Below are 21,829 nucleotides of genomic sequence, written 5' to 3'. Positions count from 1 at the left end.
ACAAGCTCAAGGTTTTGGTTGTTTTGGTTATTGTTCCCATAACAGTCTGCTGCAGATGATTTTTGTTTGACAAGTGTGCTTATTTATGATGATCCTTAATCAGTCCCTATCTTTTGACTATGATAAATTTGACAGATCTAGTAAACTTTAACCTAATTAATGTATAATTTTGGCCATCTTAGCTGGCTATTCTGTAAAGTAACTGGCTTACCCAGCTTTTCTTTAAAAAATGGTAATGTTTGTAAGCATTATTTTGCTTCCCGCACCCCAAGTTACAAGTATTCCAAGGTTAGTGTATGCAGACGATACAGTATACATGAATAAATTAATTCCAAACAGCCCAAAATAATTTCAGATTCATGTTACTGGAATTACGATTGCAGTCTGAGAGTGTTATACATGACATACATGTCTCAGTGGCCATTTACAGAACTCCTTTTGAGGTATGATGTTTGATGCGACAAGGCTGGAACACAAACAGCAAGGGGGTTATATGTTTATATGATTAATGATTACAGTTTTTTTTCAAAACTCAAGTTGGAGCTTCATACATTAGATTAATCACATGGAGAGAAGTCTCATTTTGTTTATTATGTATCAAGAAATTATAAACCTGTTTTTATTAAGAGATTTATGATTTCATTATGTATAGTGTATTGAGGAAACCTTCCAAGATGGGTTATCGATATTAGATCTCCCATCGTGAAAGATTGCGTAGAACTCCTGCCCATGAATTTAAGATTCTCCTTTGAGCAGGACTGCAGGTTGCTGTGGCAATGGAAGATGGGCAGATTTTACTGATAGAAACAATCTGTCTCCTGTGAGATTGCCCAAACTTTACAACTGGAATGCAGTTACTACTCTTATTCACAACTTTACTTACAACCTTATTCATCCCCAGAAAATCATAGTTTGCTGACCTGAGTGTTAAATTTTTTTTCTTTAAATATTTTTTTATTCTCCCTTTTCACATCATCTTCCAAATTTACACCCAACAATAATCAGTAACGAATCCCCATATCAATAACAACGATCCCATCCTCCCACCAAACCCCAGACATTGGCTCACATGTTAACATAAACAAATGACAAAAGGAATCAGGAATCACCCATAGTCACCATTAACACATATGGAGAGGTTGATCTCCACCCTAACAGGATCCGCCTTTGGGCGATCAACGAGCCGAAGGCTACAACATCTGTCTCCGTGCCCGTTTCTACCCCGGTTCGTCCGACACCCCGAATATGGCCCCCCCGAGGGCCCGGGTCCAGTTTCACGTGCACCACTTTAGAGATTCCCCTAAACTCCTCCAGTAATCCTCCAGCTTTGGATAGAACCAAAACATATGAACGTGGTTTGCGGGGCCTCCCCTGCAACGTTCACACACATCATCTACCCCCTCAAAGAGCTGGCTCATCCTCGCCCTTGTAAGGTGTGCTCTATACACCACTTTCAGCTGTATCAGCCCCAACCTCGCGCACGAAGGTGGAGGGGTTCACCCTCCGGAGCACCTCACACCAGAACACCACCTCTATACCCTCTCCCAACTCTTCCTTCCACTTTGCCTTGATCCCTTCTAGCGACCCCTTCTCCTCCTCCAAAATAACCCCATAAACCACTTCTCCAGTCCCCCTGTCGCCAGCACCTCCTCCAGCAACGTGGAAGCCGGCTCTACTGGGAAGCTCTGTATCTCCTTTATGGCAAAGTCTCAAACCTGCATGTATCTGAATATTTCCACCTGCTCCAGCCCATACTTCGCTCCCAGCTCCTTCAATCCCGCAAATCGACACCCAAAAAACAAATCTTTTAGTGTCCTAATTCCTTTCTCCTCCCATCCGAAAATTTCCATCCCACTTCCCTGGCTCAAATCTATGGTTCCCCGAATCGGCAGTTCCCTTGACCCTGCCCGCAACCCGAAGTGCTGTCGAAACTGCCTCCAAATTCTCAACAAAGCTATTACTACCGGACACCCTGAGTCTCCCTGGGGCCGTCGGGAGCGGCTCTGTCGCTAGCCACTTCAATCCTGACCCCCTACCCAAACTCTCCTGCATTCTGATCCATTGGGAGTCAACCCCTCTGACCCAGCTCCGTACCGTCTCCACATTTATCACCCAGTAATAATACATCAGGTTCGGAAGACCCAAACCCCCTGCCTGCCTTTCTCTCAAGAGTAGCACCTTTTAAATTCTGGCCACTTTCCCTCCCCATATGGACCTGAATGTTAAATTAAGTTTCCATGTAAAAATCCCTACATGGTTGCATGGTTTTTAAAATTTTAATTTAAAATTAAAGCTATAACCAACATTTATTTTTAAGTTGTAGTTTTCTACAATTAAATGTGTATGTTAAAACCAACTCTAATTTGATTTCTAAATACAGCATTGTAAACACCCTAGCAGATTGAACCAGGGTTCTTATACCTTGGAGAAGATATATTTTAACAGAGTGGAGTTGTCCACAATGCCCACATTTCATGAAAGAATTTAAAAAAAGTCTTATTGGAATCTGAATACTTAAGACTTGCAGGTTGTTTTAAGTTGTGATGATTTGGGACTTTGCAACATTAAGTAATTTTCCAGAGACATTTTAAGTGGTATTTGTATGCATGGGAAAGCTAGTTCTTGACAGAGTATGCTTCTCCTGCTAATTAAGTGGAATGTATAGATGAAATATTGAATTTGCAGTAGATGATAACTTTCGAAGTGTCAAAAATAACTTCTTCCTGTCTGTCTTACAGTCTCAGAAGCAGAACATTGACATAAACAGACAAGCAAAGTTTGCTGCTACACCTTCTTTCAGTCTGTTTGTAACATTAAAGAATGTTGTCTGCAAAATAGGAGAAGATGCTGAAGTCTTGATGTCTTTATATGACCCTATTATGGCCAAGTTTATCAGGTTGGTCAGTCTAATTTTTGTTTAGGTAACTTTATGGCATCTTGGATAACATCTTTGGATCACTTTTTCAGTGACGAGTATCTGTATAATTAATGCATTCCACAGCAAGGCCATCAGAATAAAAGTCTGATATTTACATGAGACAGTATACTTTTATCTGACTGTATAATATGACTGTACTACTTTATGTAGTACAGTCATATTTACAAATGGTCATATTTACAACCCACAAAAATATGCTGAAGGTTCCAATATGTTCCCCTTTTTTGGAAAGTAATCAGCTTGAATCACGTATAGCATTTTTCTATTATCATAGAATTTTTTTTACAGTGCAGAAGGAGGCCATTCGACCCATCGAGTCTGCACCGGCTCTTGGAAAGAGCACCCTACCCAAGGTCAACACCACCACCCTATCCCCATAACCCAGTAACCCCACCCAACACTAAGGGCAATTTTGGACACTAAGGGCAATTTATCATGGCCAATCCACCTAACCTGCACATCTTTGGACTGTGGGAGGAAACCGGAGACCCGGAGGAAACCCACACACACACGGGGAGGATGTGCAGACTCCGCACAGACAGTGACCCAAGCTGGAATCGAACCTGGGACCCTGGAGCTGTGAAGCAATTGTGCTATCCACAAGGCTACTGTGCTGCCCCCTATCTCTTTTCAAAAAAAGATGTAATTGTAATATTGTGTTCACTATCCTTGCTACTGTTTTGTAATTGCTCTCAATGTGATTGCAGCCAGAAAGCTGTTGTGTAATCTGTTGTGTTATGATACAGAAATCACCTGGATTTTATCCACCCCTATCACAACTTATTCAGCTGCAGCATTTTTATCCTGAAATGTTAGTTGAAATCCATTCTGCCTTTTCTGTTTGATACAATTCCATTTTGGCGTAAAGAAACTGAACTTTCTTTAAGATACAGGGCAAGAATAGACTATTCGGTTTATTTTATCATGGCCATGGATGACAGCGATTCAAGAAGACGGCTCATTACCTTCTTCTCAAGGGCAGTTAAGAGTGGCCAACAAATGCTGGGCTTACCAGAAGTACTTGTGTCCTATGAATAAATAAATAAAAATCAAACTCATTTCCATCTTTTTATCTTTGAACCATTTCTATTGAGTCACTTACCTGAACAAGATGCATCAATCTCAGTCTTGAAACTTTCAATTGGCCCAGCGTCAATAGCTTTTGGGGAGAGTGCCAGGTTTCAAGTACACTTTATTTTAAATACTGTTTCCTGATTTCTCTTCTGAATGACTTTGCTATAATGTTCCCTCTTGTTATGGATTCCTCCATCAGAGGACATAGTTCCTCTGTGTTTGCCTGATTGAATGTCATTATTTTTAAAACAATTATTTAGACCATCCTTACCCATCCAAACTCGAGCAAATAGTAAGCCAAAGTTTTACAACTTCTAATTTAATCCTAATGCTATGCAATAGCCACATTCAGGCCAATTTTGTTGCATGGTACTGCAGAGAAGTAAGTCATTTAGCCAGTCAAATCTGTGCCAGCTTGTTCGAAGGACAATATTAAGATAATAATAACAGGCGGAATAGTAGGCCACTTGGCATATCGAACCACTTACATGTGATTTACATGATACTGGAAGAGATCAAATAAGATACAGAGGAGTGGAGGGGTTCTGGATGACATAATTGAAAAACTAATAAAACCCCTGCTCTGGATGAATTGCATCCACATGCATTAGAAGAAGTTGGGGGAAGAGATAGTGTAGAAACTATTGCATAAGCATTCTTGCTTATCCCCCATAATACTTGACTCCTTTGTCGATCAGAAATTTGCCTGAATTCAACCTTGAATATATTCAATGACCCAGCCTCTGCTGTTTTCCATGGAACAGAATTTTAAAGACTCATGGTCCACTGAAAGAAACATTTCTTCTCATCTGCAAATTAAATGGAAGACCCTTTATTTTTAAACTGTGGACACTGGTTATAGATTCCCCCATGAGGGGAAACATCTCTCAGCATCTATCCTGTCAAACGCCCTCCAAATCTTATATCTTTCAGCAAGATCACTCCTCATTCTTCTAAGTTCCGATGAGTAACGGCCCAACCTACTCAACCTTTGTTCATAAGACAGCTTCTTCATCCCAGGAATCAGCCGAGTGTACCTTCTCTGAATTCCTTTCATTACACATATATCCCATCTTAAGTCAGGATACCAAAACTGCCCACTACTGTACTCGAGGTGTGGTCTCGCCAATACCTTGTACAGTTGTAGCAGGACATCCCTACTTTTATAATCATCGGCTTTGCAATCACAATGCACAGTAAACGTTACTTTTAAATGGAGCCAATGACATCCAGAGTGAAATGTGGACGAAGAGAAGAAGGTATTGTTATCCATGTTTTTTACTAAATAAGAAAAAACTGATCTTAAGGGATGAGAATAGATTCAGGGAAAATAAATTGGATTTTTTTTCTGGCAAACAAAGGAATAGAATAGCAATGGGAAATATTTATAATTATGATCAGTAGAGGCAAGGAGAAATACAACCTACTTGCCAATCAAGAACAAGCCAACCAGTGATAACATGCTGTGGATAAATTAAGAAATAAGGGCAACACTGAAACTGAAGAAAATTCCCATTCTAAGATCATAGATCAAGAGATCAAATAAGATACACGAGGAGTGGAAGGGTTCTGGATGACAAAAGCAAATAAGAACTTCTTTGGAAAGAAGTTTAAAAAATAATTAGGAACATAAAATGAAATTGTTATTAAGGAATATAAAAATAAGCAGACTCTACAGACACACATTACAAAAGTAAAATCAGGATCGAGCCACTGAAGGATACGTATGGATAACCTCACTTGTAATGACAGTAAAATTACAAAAGCATAAAATAATTGCTTTTCCTCAGTATTTACCTGTGAGAATTGTGTGATTTACATGATACTGGAAGAGATCAAATAAGATACAGAGGAGTGGAAGGGTTCTGGATGACATAATTGAAAAACAAATAAAACCTCTGCTCTGGATGAATTCCATCCACATGCATTAGAAGAAGTTGGGGGAAGAGATAGTGTAGAAACTATTGCATATGTATAATATATATTGTATATATATATATTAATTGGAGAATGGAATATTATGATTTCCTAGGTACTAGGAAAGCTAATGACATCCTTACTTAAAGATGTAATGGAAAAGCATTTAGAAACTGAAAATATAAGAGTAGTCAGCATAGACCTCGAAAAGGAAAGTCATTCTTGATCAACTTTTATTTAATTATTTGAAAATGTAATATAAGAGCACAAGAAATAGGAGCAGAGTTCGACCATACAGCCCCATGAACCTGCTCTGCTCTCATGATCACGATTGTTCTTCTACCTCAACTCCATCTTCCTGCCCACTCTCCATAATCCCTTGATTCATTTAGTGACCAAAGACCTGTTCATCTTAGCCTTAAATATATTCAATGAGAGCACATGCAGAACCCTTTGATGTAGAGTATTGCAAAGATGCACAACTCTTTGGCTGAAGAAATTTCTCCTCCTCTCAGTTCTAAATTATTGGCCCTTATCCTGAAACTGTATCCTAATTCCCCAGCCAGTGAAAATAACCTCTTTGGTATGAAAATAACCTGGCTTTTCCCCAGGGTAGAGGGGTCAATTACTAGGGGGCATAGGTTTAAGGTGAGAGGGGCAAAGTTTAGAGTAGATGTACGAGGCAAGTTTTTTACGCAGAGGGTAGTGGGTGCCTGGAACTCACTACCGGAGGAGGTAGTGGAGGCAGGGACGATAGGGACATTTAAGGGGCATCTTGACAAATATATGAATAGGATGGGAATAGAAGGATACGGACCCAGGAAGTGTAGAAGATTGTAGTTTAGTCGGGCAGTATGGTCGGCACGGGCTTGGAGGGCCGAAGGGCCTGTTCCTGTGCTGTACATTTCTTTGTTCTTTGTTCTTTGTTGTCTACTCTGTTGAGCCTGTTTTCAATCTTGTATGCTTCAATGAGATCACCTCTCATTCTTTTAAACAGAAAGTGTAAATAAGGGTATGTAGTAGACATGATATATTTGGATTACTAAAAGGCTTTTGATAGGATCACGCCTTGTAAACTCATGACTGATATCAGAACGTATAAGTAGCAAGAGCGATAGCAAACTGGCTACAAAAACAGAAGACTGTTTAGGTTAAGGGTAGTTACTCAGATTGGCAAAATCGATAAGTGGTTTTCCACAAGAATCAATGCTGGGTCCATTGTTCATCATTTACATTCAGTTCAGTATTGGAAGTATAATTTCAAAATTTGGACATGACAAAATTGGAGGGTGTAGTTAATAAAAATGAGGAGAACAATGACTAAATACAGGAAGACACTGGCAAAATGAGCGTGCCACTGGCAACTTTACTTCAATATTGATAAGTGTGAGGTGATGCATTTTGTTAGGAAAGATGGTGGAGGTTACACATCTTGGGAAGTAAATATCTAAATGAGAAACAGAGTGAGCTGGAGATACAGCTTCACAAATCATAAGAAGTAGTGGCACAGGTTAATAAGGTTATAAAAAAGCAAGTGCGATAAAATTGAATAGCAGAAATGTTAAACTTGTATAGAACTTGGACTAGGTCACACTTGGAGTACTGTGAACAGCTTTAGTTGCTACAATATAAGGAAAAAAGGCACTGAAGAAGTTGCAAAAATGACTTATTAGAATGATACCAGAACTGATAGGTTACAACTCTCAGGAAAGTTTGAACAGACTGTGGAGCTTGAAAGGAGAGCACCTATAGATTATGAAAGGGTTTAAGAGATGATGCATGCAAAACCAAAGTTAAGGGCCATAAATATAAGACTGTCACTAATAGATCCAATACGGAATTGGCTCCTCCCATTAATTACATCACCTTTATCCCACTCAGATTCCTTGACCTGCTTACCTAAGTTTAAACACAATGTCTCAAATTATCTACTCCCCAGGGAACCTTCTTTCTATAAACAAAATTCCATTATCCCTATTTAGGTAAACAATTACATGGTTGGGATGAATGTTGATCTCACTTTTATGTCATTTTAATTGGACCGTTTGCAGCCACATAGTCTGCGTGTATGTTAAACCAGGATTTAAAAAAGTACTGCAAGGATGTATCTTAACCCAAGCTCCCTATAACATTACTGCAACAGATATATAATACAATTTATGTTAAAACATTCATCACAAAGGTATGTTGATGGGAATAGATTAAGGAGTCTCTTGTGGAGCCTAAACAGCAGCGTAGAAATGTTGGACTGAATGGCCTGTTAATGGGTCTTGCATTATTATGTCATATGCAATTCCAAAAAACGTAATCCCTAACTTTTTTACCATATGAATTCATGATTCTTCTCATACATGGTATTTGTCACTATTTTGCTTCATATCATTGGTTTCTAAAGTGGAATGCATTCTGGGTTTAACAATGAAAAGCATATTAGGCTGTGTACTTCTGTTTGCAGACCTACTATCTAACAGCCTCATAGACTTGAGAGATACTTTGCATTTGGCTTAGCATGCCTCAGTTCATTTTAGCAGAATGTTGGCCTGATGTCATAATGATTTCTATTGCTACAATCTACATAAAAATATGTATTTTAATTTGCAGTCTAATGTCTTGATGGATGAGAGTCGCGAGGGTGGTTGTGAGTGCTAGGAGTTTCAAAATTAATTTTGTTTTTGCAGTGAGAACTACTTAGTTCGATGGGCGAGCTCAGGCCTTCCAAAAGACCTAGACCGGCTAAACAACCTGAAAGCCGTATTTACTGTAAGCTATATTCATCTTTTAATTTTTTTTTAGTGATTAAACTTTAGTGTATTAGACTGGTATTTTGTTCTATTAGTTTGCTTTTACTTCAAATTGATTTTGCAATGCAGAGACTAATGATGTAGTTAATTCCTCACTGTTGGTTAAAAATGGATATGAGATTAAAGTTGAACGGGCTTTCCTTGTGCATTAAATTGGTTTGATTTAGGTTAGAAGTTTCAACATACCACAACCTGACATTTTTCTTTTAGAAAATTGCTTTGGTACAAGTATTGAAATCTAATTGAGCGAGTATAAGAAAAAACATCATAATATACTCTTTCCAAGGGCCAGTGCAGACTCGATGGGCTGATTGGCCTCCTTCTGCACTGTAAATTCTGTGATTACCAGAACAATGAATGATAGTATAGGCAGACAGTCTGAACAAAAAATAATTATTTAAAAATGTTCAGACTTTGTAATTTATTGAAATTATGCATGTAGTCTGCCAGTCAGGTTGCATACAATACATTCATTTCTGAATTCCTTGCGGTATCATGGTACAGGAAGGACACTTCACGCGAGGAGAACGGGAAATGGTGGCAGAGTGGTAATGTTGGGCTGTTGCTCCTGAGGCAGGGCAGCCAGGGGAACTTAAATTCAATGAACTCATGAATTGGGAATAAAAGGCTAACATCGGTAATGATGATCATGAACCTAGATTGTTGTAAAAACCCATCTGGTTCACTGATGTCCCTCACAGAAGGAAATCTTATCAACCATACCTGGTCTGGCCTATATCTGACTCCAGACCAGGGCAGTGTTGGGGACTCTTATGTGCCCTCTAGCAAGCCACTGTTGTATGAAGTAGCTCCAAAAAAATCAAATAAGAATAATACAAGATGGACCACCCAGCATTCACCTAGACACTGGAAATAACAAAGTTACAGTAGGCCCTGTAAAATCCTCCACGTGAACCTCTGGGGGCCAAGATTAGGTCAGCTGTCCCACAGACTAATCAAGCAAAGCCTGTCATAGTCATACACACTGATTTAAACCGTATGGCCAATGTCCCACATTACTCTATTATTTTCCTTGGATAGGTCCTGTCCCAATGGCATGACAGAATCACCAAAAGCGGCAGCAAAGGGATATACAGTCAGGAGGAATTTGCCCTAGGTATCCTCGTGATTGACTCTGGACCTTATGGGGACTCAGGGAATTGAGTCAAACATGAGCAAGGAAAGCTCCTGTTGATTACCTCCCACCTCCCTCCCTCAGCTGATGAATCAGCCCTGTTCCATGTTGAAACACATTTGTCCATGATAGCATTGGTAGGAGTGACCCCCAGACAGTCTTTGTGGAGAGCCATCTTCACATTGAGGATGTCTGTTGGCACAACCATCAAGCTCTTTCAGCTCAAAACTGGCCATTAAAAAGCAATGTGAGTCATCATCAGCAGTACATTGGATTCAACAACAGTTTGTAACCTCATATCCCTCTCTCACCCACTGCCATCCAGCCAGGGGACTAATGGAGGTTCAATGTGAAGTGTCGAGAGCATGCGTGGAGCCGCATCAGGCATACCTAAAAATAAGGTGCCAACCTGATGAAGCCACAACACAGTACGATATGCATTCTAGACAGTAGAAGCAGCATGCTTAAGACTGAGATGAGCAATCCCACAACAAATCAAAGCTCTGCAATCCGGCCACATTCAGCCATGATTGGTGATGGACAATTAAACCACTAACTCGAGGTGGAAGCTCCACAAATATCACCATTCTCAATAATGGTGGAGCCCAGCAAGCAAGGCTAAAACCTTTGCAACCATCTTTAGCCAGAAATACCAAGTGGATGATCCATCTTGGCTTCTTCCTGATGTTCCCAGCATCATAGATACCAGTCTTCAGCTAATTCAATTAACTGCAAGTAATATCAAGAAATGGCTGAGGGCATTTGATATACAAAGCGTTTGGGCCCTGATGACATTCTGGTTGTAATACTGAAGACCTGGACTGATGAACTAGCTGTGCCTGTAGTCAAGCTGTTCCAATACAGCAACAATACTGGCATCTACTCAGCAATCTGAAATATTGCTGAGATAAATCCTGTCCTTAAAAAGCAATTACCGCTCCATTAGTCAGTCATAAGGAAAGGGATGGAAGGTATCATCGAGTGGTATTATGAAGTGACACTTGCTCAGAAATAATGCATATCGATGCTCAGTTTGGATCCACCAGGGCCACTCAGCTGCAGATCTCATTACACTTTTGGTCCAACCGCCGGCAGACTCCAGAAGTGACGCGCAAGTGACTACCCATGATGTCGAGGCAGCATTTGACTGAGTGTAGCACCAAGACGCCCAATAACAAAATTGAAATCACTAGAAATTTTGAGAAACTCTCCATTGGGTGAAGTCATATCTAGTTCAAAGGAAGATGGTTTTGATTGTTGATATCTCAGCGCAAGGGCATTGTTGCAGGAGTTCCTCAAGGTACTGCTCAAGACAAAATCATCTTCAGATGCTTCATCTATGACATTACATCCATCATAAGGTCAAAAGTGGGATGTTTGATGAGGATTATAGAATTCTGTACCATTCGCAACCCCTCAGATACTGACGCAGTCCATGTTTGTGTGAGACAAGACCTGATCAAATTCTGGCATGGCTGATAAGTGGCAAGTACGATTTGTGCCTTGCAAGTGTCACTAATTACCATCTCCAAGACAGAATCTAACTATCTGCCTTTGACATGCGTCTATATTACCATCGCTGAATTCCTTACCAGCAACACCCTTGAGGTTACTATTGGCCAGAAACTGAATTGGACAAGCCTCATAAATACTGTGGCTACAAAAATAGTTCAGAAGCTTGGAAGTCTGTGGTAGCTCATCTCCTGATTTCCCATAGACTTTCCATCCTCTACAAGGCACAAGTCAGGATTGCCCACTTGTCTGGTTGTATGCAGCCTCACCCACACCACGACTGACCAAGTCCTAATGGACACAGCTGCTAAACTGAGTCTGTGGAAGATGATGAGGCAATAGCAAGATGGAAAAAACAACTTGATCTCCTCCTCACCAATCTTATCTTTATTGATTCATCTGTCCATGAGGTAAGTGTACACAGTTCTTGTGGAGAGAAAATTGCACGTCTTAACATTGAGGATACTGTTGTGTGGCACTATCAACATGCTAAATCAGATAGCTTTTGAACAGTTCTAGCAAGTAAAACTGTGCATTTTTGAGACATTGTGAGCAATCAGCTGTTGCAGAATTATATACAACCACAATCTGTAACCTCATGGCCTGGCATATCCTCCACTGTAACATTCCCATCAAACTGGGATATCAACCCCAGTTTGATTAAGATTGTATGAAAGCATGCTAGGAGCAGCACCATACATACCTAAATAAGAGGTGTCCACATAGGACTAATGTAAGACAAGCAGCACGCGATTGTCAGCTTATGGATCTCACAACCAATGGGTTAGATCTAAGTTGCGCAGTCCTGCTACATCCAGTCATGAATAATGGTGGACAATTAAGCAACTCAGGCGAGGAGGCTGCACAACTATCCCATCCTCAGTGATGGGGATCTCAGCATATCAGTGTTAAAGACAGGCTGAGGCATTTCATAGATTATCATAGAATTTACAGTGCAGAAGGAGGCCATTTGGCCCATTGAGTCTGCACCGGATCTTGGAAAGAGCATCCTACCCAAGGTCAACACCTCCACCCTATTCCCATAACCCAGTAACCCCACCCAATACTAAAGGCAAATTTGGACACGAAGGGCAATTTATCATGGCCAATCCACCTAACCTGCACATCTTTGGACTGTGGGAGGAAACCGGAGCACCCGGAGGAAACCCATGCACACACGGGGAGGATGTGCAGACTCCGCACAGACAGTGACCTAAGCCGGAATTGAACCTGGGACCGTGAAGCCATTGTGCTCTCCACAATGCTACCGCGCTGCCCCTACAATGCTACCACGCTGCCCCCACAATGCTACCGCGCTGCCCAATTTGTAACAATCTTTAGCCAGAAAAGCAGAGCAGCTCACAGATGCCAGTTTTCAGCCAATTTGATCACTCCATGTGATATCAAGAAACAGCTGAAGGCATTTGATACTGCAAAGTCTATGGGCTTTGACAACAATCAGCAATATTACTGATGACTTGTGCTCCAGAACTAGGTATCTTTAACAGTTCTTAATCAGCAGTAACCTGCTCACTGATACTCAGTTGGGGTTCTGCCATGGCCACTCAGCTCCTGACCTTATTATACCCTTGGTTCAAACATGAACAAAAGAGCTGAACACCAGAGGTGAGAGTGATTGCCCTTGACATCAAGGCAGCGTTTGACTAGCATGGCACCAAGGAGTCCTAGAAAAACCAAGTCATTAGGAATCGGGGGAATGATCTCTGGTGATTGGAGTCATACCTAGTGCAAAGGAAGATGGTTATAGTTGTTGAAGGTCAATCATCTGAGTTTCAGGGTGTCACTGAAGGAATTCTTCAGAGTGGTGTGTTAGCAAAACATAGATAGTTTTCATGGCATTGTGTTTGTATTGGTAAACGTTAGAAATAAGATATAGTTTTACATTTGTTTCATTTAATGTTTCTGTGGCAGGAAAAGTAAAACCTATAGTTAGATTCATGCTGGAAAAAGGGGTTTGTATGTCTGGGGTTTGATTCAATCCAAACTGCATCTGCCATGTTTAGAGAGGGTTACGGCAGGATGAGTAAATAGAGGCTGGCAGAAGTAGCAATGGTTGCTTAACATCTGGGGCCTTTTAAGGTAGACAGGCTAATTAATTTAGTTTTTAGCTGAATTTGTTGGCAGTTGAAGATAGTACACCGGAGAATGAACATCTCACAACTCTGCCAGAAGAAAGACTGAGAGCTACAAAGAGGCAGATTTCCAAAAGAACAAGATGCAGTCCAGGTAACCAGGGAATTGGGGCAGAAATAATGTCTTATGACTGAAATAAAGAGAACAAAAACAAAGGTATTGTTTGGAAAAATTCAAGGGAATAGTAAACAAAGTGGGAAAGCAGATGTCAGAGGTAAATCAAAAGTTTGATGCCATTTTAATCGAGTCTGAGCATCGGTTAAAGCAATTGTGAGCAGTTTGTACAGCAAGCACGATAAGAAAATCTTAGAGGGGCTGGTTTAAAACCTGGATACTGGATTCGTTATTAAAAGTGGAGCAGAAGCTTTGTCTGGAAGTGCAATTTAGAAAACGTGGACTGGATTTCTGAATGCAAATCACTGAAGGATTTGCAGATGAGAGAAGATTTTAATGAGTGTTTTTTGATCACCTGAGGAGATTTTGTGGAGAAATCCACAGGCATTCACTCGGGTTCAGAGTGGAGAGTATATTTGACCACAGCCAGTCTGTATGCTTAACGGGATTTTGTGTTACTGTGACCATTGTAGATTTAGATATATTTTGTAATGTGTGGTAAAATCCATTCATATTTATTAAGCTGAAGGGGCAATAAATGAGTATTGTATCATCATCCAATTTTTCATGTTCAATAAATGTTCTTTTCTTGTTGTTAAATTTAATTAGAAGTCCTGCGACTCTGTTCCTCCACGTTTGCAAAAGAAAAACAAGGGTTATGGGGGATTCTCCGTTGCCCGATGCCGAAATTGGGAATGGTGATTGGATGGAGAATAACTGCCGATGCCAAAATCGCGGCAGGCGCCCATTTCACGCTAGGTTGTGATGCTCCACCCCCTTCAAATTGGCGTCATTGTGACGCACGCCGTGCACAGTTGCAACTGTATTTGCGTCTCATTATCGGGCCCACCCACGATGCTCCGCCTCCGATGGGCTGAGTTGCCGATGGCAATTTAATTCATTCTTCTGTTTGAAATTAAGTAATGTGACTCATCTTCGGTTAGCTGAGTTCTGTATAAAAGGCAGGCGCACTCAATATGCTTGGGCAGGGTGAAGTCGAGACATCCTGAGTGAGAGACAGCCAAAGTGGGGATTGGAACTTGGTAATTCGGTGCAGAGTGGGAGGAGGTGCTTTTTCCCTATTGTTTTGTTTTGTTTCTTCTGGCTTGGAACTGTTAATCTGCAGGGAGAGATCCACAGCATCCCAGGAAGGTAATGCAAATTGTGTGGGGGAGGGGAAAGCTGAAGTGGCATCACAGTAAAGCTGTGACCTGGTTGGCTGGTTGGGAATCTGTTAAAATTTAAAAAATAATAATATTGCAAGACAAATCTAATTGATTAACTAGATAGTAGAGTAACTAAACCTGAGGTATTTAGCATTTAATTTTACAGTAAAAATCTAGCGTCAGGGCCATATAGTTAATTGTGACTCAATCTAACAATAATTCAAGTGTTTATTTCAAATTAATGAACTAGTGCTTAAATGTCACTCAGCGGGGTGCAGTGCTCGAACTGTGAGATGTGGCAGATCTCTGACACTTCCAGTGTTCCGGCCGATTACATCTGCAGCAAGTGTAACCAATGGCAGCTCCTCACAGACCGCGTGGTTCGGTTGGAGCAGCAACTGGATGCACTGAGGAGCATGCAGATGGCGGAAAGCGTCATAGATAGGAGTTATAGAGATGCGGTCACACCCAAGGTGCAGGCAGAGAGAAAGGTGACCACCAGAAGGGGCAGGCAGGCAGTGCAGGAATCCCCTGTGGTTGTCCCCCTCTCGAACAGATTTACCGCTTTGGATACTGTTGGGGGAATAGCCTATCAGGGGAAAACAGCAGCAGCCAGTGCAGTGGCACCACGGCTGGCTTTGATGTTCAGTAGGGAGGGTCAAAGCGCAGAAGAGCAATAGTCATAGGGGACTCTTTAGTCAGGGGCACAGATAGGCGCTTCTGTGGATGTGAAAGAGACTCCAGGATGGTGTGTTGCCTCCCTGGTGCCAGGGTCCAGGATGTCTCAGAATGGGTAGCGGGCATCCTGAAGGGGGAGGGCAAACAGGCAGAGGTCGTGGTACTATTGATACTAGCGACATAGGCAGGAAGGGGGATGAGGTCCTGCAGCAGGAGTTCAGGGAGTTAGGCAGAAAGTTAAAAGACAGGACCTCTAGGGTTGTAATCTTGGGATTAATCCCTGTGCCACCTGCTAATGAGGCTAGAAATAGGAAGTTAGAGCAGCTAAACATGTGGCCCACCACGTAGGGGCGAGGGTTTCAATTATCTGGACCACAGGGAGCTTTTGCCGGGACAGGTGTGACCTGTATAAGAAGAACGGGTTGCATCTAAACTGGAGAGGTATAACTATCCTGGCCGCGAGGTTTGCTAGTGTCACACGGGAGGGTTTAAACTAGGGGGGGGTGGGTACCGGAGCAATAGGCCAGAAGGTGAAAAAATTGAGTGGGAACTAGGGAATAGGGACAGTATGGCTCTGAGGCAGAGCAGACAGGGAGATGTTGCTGAAAACAGAGGGACTGGTGGCCTGAAGTGCACATGTTTTAATGCAAGAAGTATAACAGGTAAGGCAAATGAACTTAGAGCTTGGATTTGTACTTGGAACTATGATGTTGTTGCCATTACAGAGACCTGGTTGAGGAAAGGACAGGATTGGCAGCTAAACGTTCCAGCATTTTTTAATCATGGAATTTACAGTGCCCTATTACAGTGCCATTCGGCCCATAGAGTCTGCACCGGCTCTCTGAAAGAGCATCCTACCCAACCGCACATCTCCACCCTATCCCCATAACCCAGTAACCCCAGCCAACACTAAGGGCAATTTTGGACACTAAGGGCAATTTAGCATGGCCAACCCACCTAACCTGCATATCTTTGGACTGTGGGAGGAAACCGGAGCACCCGGAGGAAACCCACGCACACACGGGGTGAACGTGCAGACTCCGCACAGACAGTGACTCAAGCGGGAATCGAACTTGGGACCCTGGAGCTGTGAAGCAATTATGCTAACCACCATGCTACCGTGCTGCCCATTTAGATGTTTCAGGCAGGATAGAGGGGGGTGTAAAAAGGGTAGAGGATTTGCGCTACTGGTTAGGGAGAATATCACAACTGTAGTGCGGGAGGACACCTCAGAGGGCAGCGAGGCGATATGCCGCTAACCCTAATTCCTGGGATCAGGAACAATAAGGATGCGGTCATAATGTTGGGGGTTTACTACAGGCCACCCAACAGCCAGCGGGAGATAGAGAAGCAGATAGGTAGACAGATTTTGGAAAGGAGTAAAAGCAGCAGGGTTGTTGTGATGGGAGACTTTAACTTCCCCAATATTGACTGGGGCTCACTTAATGCTAGGGGCTTGGACTGGGCAGAGTTTGTAAGGAGCATCCAGGAGAGCTTCTTAAAACAATATGTAGATAGTCCAACTAGGGAAGGGGCTGTACTGGACCTTGTATTGGGGAATGAGCCCGGCCAGATGGTAGAAGTTTCAGTAGGGAAGCATTTAGGGAACAGTGACCATAATTCAGTAAGTTTTAAAGCACTGGTGGACAAGGCTAAGAGTGGTCCTAGGGTAAATGTGCTAAATTGGGGGAAGGCTAATTATAACAATATTAGGCGGGGACTGAAGAACCTAGATTGGGGGGTGGATGTTTGAGGGTAAATCAACGTCTGACATGTGGGAGGCTTTCAAATGTCAGTTGAAAGGAATTCAGGACCGGCATGTTCCTGTGAGGAACAAGGACAAATAAGGCAAATTTTGGGAACCATGGATAACGAGAGATATTGTAGGCCTCGTCAAAAAGAAAAAGGAGGCATTTGTCAGGGCTCGAAGGCTGGGAACAGACAAAGCCTGTGTGGAATATAAGGAAAGTAGGAAGGAATTTAAGCAAGGAGTCAGGAGGGCTAAAAGGGACCACGAAAAATCATTGGCAAATAGGGTTAAGGAAAATCCCAAGGCTTTTTACACGTACGTAAAAAGCAAGAGGGTAGCCAGGGAAAGGGTTGGCCCACTGAAGGACATGGGAGGGAATCTATGTGTGGAGCCAGAGGAAATGGGCGAGGTACTAAGTGAATACTTTGCATCAGTATTCACCAAAGAGAAGGAATTGGTTGAGGTTGAGTCTGGAGAAGTGTGTGTAGATAGTCTGGGTCTTATTGAGATCCAAAAAGACGAGGTGTTGGGCGTCTTGAAAAATATTAAGGTAGATAAGGGCCTGATGGGATCTACCCCAGAATACTGACGGAGGCAAATTGCTGAGGCCTTGACCGAAATCTTTGGATCCTCACTCTCTTTAGGTGATGTCCCGGAGGACTGGAGAATAGCCAATGTTGTTCCTTTGCTAAAGAAGGGTAGCAAGGATAATCCAGGGAACTACAGGCCAGTGAGCCTTATGTCAGTGGTAGGGAAATTACCAGAGAGAATTCTTCGAGACAGGATCTACTCCCATTTGGAAGCAAGTAGATGTATTAGCAAGAGGCAGCACGGTTTTGTGAAGGGGAGGTCGTGTCTCACTAACTTGATAGAGTTTTTCGAAGAGGTCACAAAAAGGATTGATGCAGGTAGGGCAGTGGATGTTGTCTGTATGGACTTCAGTAAGGCTTTTGACAAGGTTCCTCATGGCAGACTGGTACAAAAGGTGAAGTCACACAGGATCAGAGGTGAGCTGGCAAGATGGATACAGAACTGGCTTGGTCATAGAAGGCAGAGAGTAGCAATGGAAGGGTGCTTTTTTGATTGGAGGGCTGTGACTAGTAGTGTTCCGCAGGATCAGTGCTGGAACCTTTGCTGTTCGTTGTATATATAAATGATTTGGAGGAAAATGTAACTGGTCTGATTAGTAAGTTTGCGGACGACACAAAGGTTGGTGGAATTGCGGGTAGCGATGAGGACTGTCAGAGGATACAGCAGGATTTAGATCGTTTGGAGACTTGGGCGGAGAGATGGCAGATGGAGTTTAATCCGGACAAATGCGAGGTAATGCATTTTGGAAGGTCTAACACAGGTAGGGAATATACAGTGAATTGTAGAACCCTCAAGAGTATTGACAGTCAGAGAGATCTAGGTGTACAGGTCCACAGGTCACTGAAAGGGGCAACATAGGTGGAGAAGGTAGTCAAGAAGGCATGCTTGCCTTCATTGGCCGGGGCATTGAGTATAAAAATTGGCAAGTCATGTTGCAGCTGTATAGAACCTTAGTTAGGCCACACTTGGAGTATAGTGTTCAATTCTTGTCGCCACAGTACCAGAAGGATGTGGAGGCTTTAGAAAGGGTGCAGAAGAGATTTACCAGGATGTTGCCTGGTATGGAGGGCATTAGCTATGAGACGAGGTTGAATAAACTCTGTTTGTTCTCACTGGAACGACGCAGGTTGAGGGGCGACCTGATAGAGGTCTACAAAATTATGAGAGGCATAGATAGGGTGGATAGTCGGAGACTTTTTCCCAGTGTAGAGGGGTAAATTACTAGGGGGCATAGATTTAACGTGCGAGGGGCAAGGTTTAGAGGAGAGGTACGAGGCAAGTTTTCTTTACACCGAGGTTAGTGGGTGCCTGGAACTCGCTGCCGGGGAGGTGGTGGAAGCAGGGACGATAGTGACGTTTAAGGGACACCTTGGCAAATGCATGAATAGGATGGGAATAGAGGGATACGGACCCCAGAAGTGTAGAAGGTTTTAGTTTAGACGGCAGCATGGGCGGCGCAGGCTCGGAGGGCCGAAGGGCCTGTTCCTGTGCTGTACTTTTCTTTGCTCTTTGGCACGGTCCACATGTGGTCTCAACCGACGTGAACATGGCGTGGTGGCTGCGGAGAGAGGGGGAGAGAGCGTGTATGGGCAGTGTCCAGCACAGCTATACTTCACCGACATTCGTGCCGCTGTCTGTGGGGCTTTTGCTAGGGCTTGGGGGAGTATTGAGGAGTGGCCAGGAGGTGGCCTGTGGGGTTGGGTTGGACGGGGACACGGTCCAGCACAACCGGCGCCATCTTTTCGGGCGTGATTGGTGTGAATGTGGGGGGTGTATAGTGTACGTATGGCTGCAGCTTGTCAGCCCTCAGCGTGTCCATCACGGACCCGGTGATTTCCCCACTGTTTTCCGCGTGTTCTGCGGGTGCTCCACATGGCGGCGGTGCTAGCCCCTCACCGATAGTTGAATAGGTACGGGAGAGGTGCTGATTTTTCTGTTGTGGAACTCCATGGATCCTCCTTTGGCGTCAGCACTTAGACGCAGGAACGGAAAATTCAGCCCATGGGCTTTTGAGCTGGGGTTCCATTCTGCGAACATTCTGTTCAGGTGTAACATCCTGTGGGACCACAACAAGCACTGTATACCAGACCTTCAAGCTTCACTCCAACATAAAGTCAGAAGTAGGGATGTTCGCTGATATTTGTGCAATCTCCAGCCCCATTTGCAACTCCTGAGATACTGAAACAGTCTGTGCCAATGTTCTGCAGGACCTGGATAAATTTCAGGCTTTGGCTGATAAGTGGCAGGTAACATTTACGCCACACAAGTTAAAAAAGGGAGAATCCAATCATCTTCGAATGTCATTTAATAGTGTTACTGTCGCTGCATCTGCCACTATCTAAGTCCTGGAGGTTATCGTTCACCAGAAGCTAAACTGGACAAGCCATATATATACTGTGGCCACAAGAGCAGGCCACAGGCCGGGAATTCTGTTGCAAGTATCTCAATTTCTGACTCTCCAAAGATGACACTCAAAAAGCTCAACATCATCCAGGACAAAGCCCGCTTGATTTCTACCCCGCCCACCACCTTCGATATCCCCTCCTTCCACCACTGACTCACAGTAACAGCCATCTGTATCATCTACGCTTTGCACTGAAGGATCTCACCAAGCCTCCTTCGACAGTACCTTCAAACCCACAATCACGATCACCAAGTGGGACAAGTGCATCAGATGTTTGAGAACGCTACCACCTGCAAGTTCCACTCCAGGCCACACCCAATCCTGTCTTGTGACTATATTGCTGTTCCTTTACTGGTGCCGGGCCAAAATCCTGGAATTCCTTTCCCAATAGCACTGTGGGTGTGCCAACATCACATGGACTACAACGTTAGAAGAATGCATCTCACCATCACCTGCTCATGGTCTAGCCAGCCACACCCATATCTCAAGCAAGAATAAAAGAAAAGCACCTTCCACGTTCCACTCTTAAGTCACACACCATCATCACACCTGTGCAGTCACTGGGGAAATTTCTGGAATTCTCTTCCCAACAGCACTGTGGGTGTTTGCCAGACACCAGGTGGATTGCAGCGGTTCCAAAAAGTGGCTCACTACCACTGTCTCATGGTCAGTTAGGAAAGGTCAATAAATGTCCGTCTAGTTAGCAATGCTCATATCCCATATTCATTCATTTATGCAGTCAGAACTGGAAAAACAGTGCAGTTCATATACCCTATTGTTCAAAAATGAGATTTTTCATAGGTCAGTATTTCCATGACCCATTTACACATACATATTAATTTCAGAATTGTACAACACAAAATTATTTTCGACATCCAAGTTAGCTGTTATTGCAGAAATAAAAAGACTAGCTTATAAGATTTTCCCTTGCAACAGATGCATTAGCCTGCAGTGAATTTAAGTTGTTAAGTTGCAGACCATGTCTTCTGTCAACAGCCAGCCTTGAACATGCTGTGGCACTGGTAAACTGAACAATTTTCGAGAGACAAGGGCAGCACGGTGGTGCAGTGGTTAGCACAGCTGCCTCACGGCACCGAGGTCCCCGGTTCGATCCTGGCTCTGGGTCACTGTCCGTGTGGAGTTTGCACATTCTCCCCATGTTTGCGTAGGTTTTGCCCGACAACCCAAAGGTATGCAGAGTAGGTGGATTGGCCACGCTAAATTGCCCCTTAATTGTAAAAAATGAATTGGGTACTCCGAATTAAATTTTTTTTTTTTGAGAAACAAAAATTCTTTATTTTCCAGCAGTATTCTTGTGATCAAAGGGCTAATGATGCATTGAAATCTGCATGTTGGCTCAGGCTGGGCTCAACTGTCTTTTTATGAAGACTAGTAATTTCCTTAGACGCAGTTGTGCCTCCACATTAATCCTACACAGATGATGATTGGATGGTCGTGACTGTCAAGCATGAAAAATTAAGGGCATTGAAAGGCTTTCTATTTCTTAAGTAGAGTTTGCTTACAAAAGGATCTTTGTGTGCTTGTTTTCAAAATGACTTATGAATGTCCTAGTAAGATACATAATTACTCAGCTG

The 21,829-nt window shown here is 42.9% G+C and overlaps 1 protein-coding gene across 1 annotated transcript in view; it reads left to right on the top strand.

Moving 5' to 3' along the window:
• dock1 (dedicator of cytokinesis 1) overlaps window positions 1-21,829 on the top strand; it is an 850,868-nt gene that overhangs the window by 54,094 nt on the left and 774,945 nt on the right. The window contains exons 5-6 of the mRNA XM_072479204.1: window positions 2,739-2,896; window positions 8,608-8,689. Of these exons, the coding sequence (XP_072335305.1) occupies window positions 2,739-2,896; window positions 8,608-8,689 (240 nt within the window). The remainder of the gene's footprint in view (window positions 1-2,738; window positions 2,897-8,607; window positions 8,690-21,829) is intronic.

This window comes from Scyliorhinus torazame, chromosome 16 (genome assembly GCF_047496885.1).
Source record: "Scyliorhinus torazame isolate Kashiwa2021f chromosome 16, sScyTor2.1, whole genome shotgun sequence".
Classification (NCBI taxonomy): Eukaryota; Metazoa; Chordata; class Chondrichthyes; order Carcharhiniformes; family Scyliorhinidae; genus Scyliorhinus; species Scyliorhinus torazame.
This window is presented reverse-complemented; position numbering and strand designations above follow the sequence as displayed.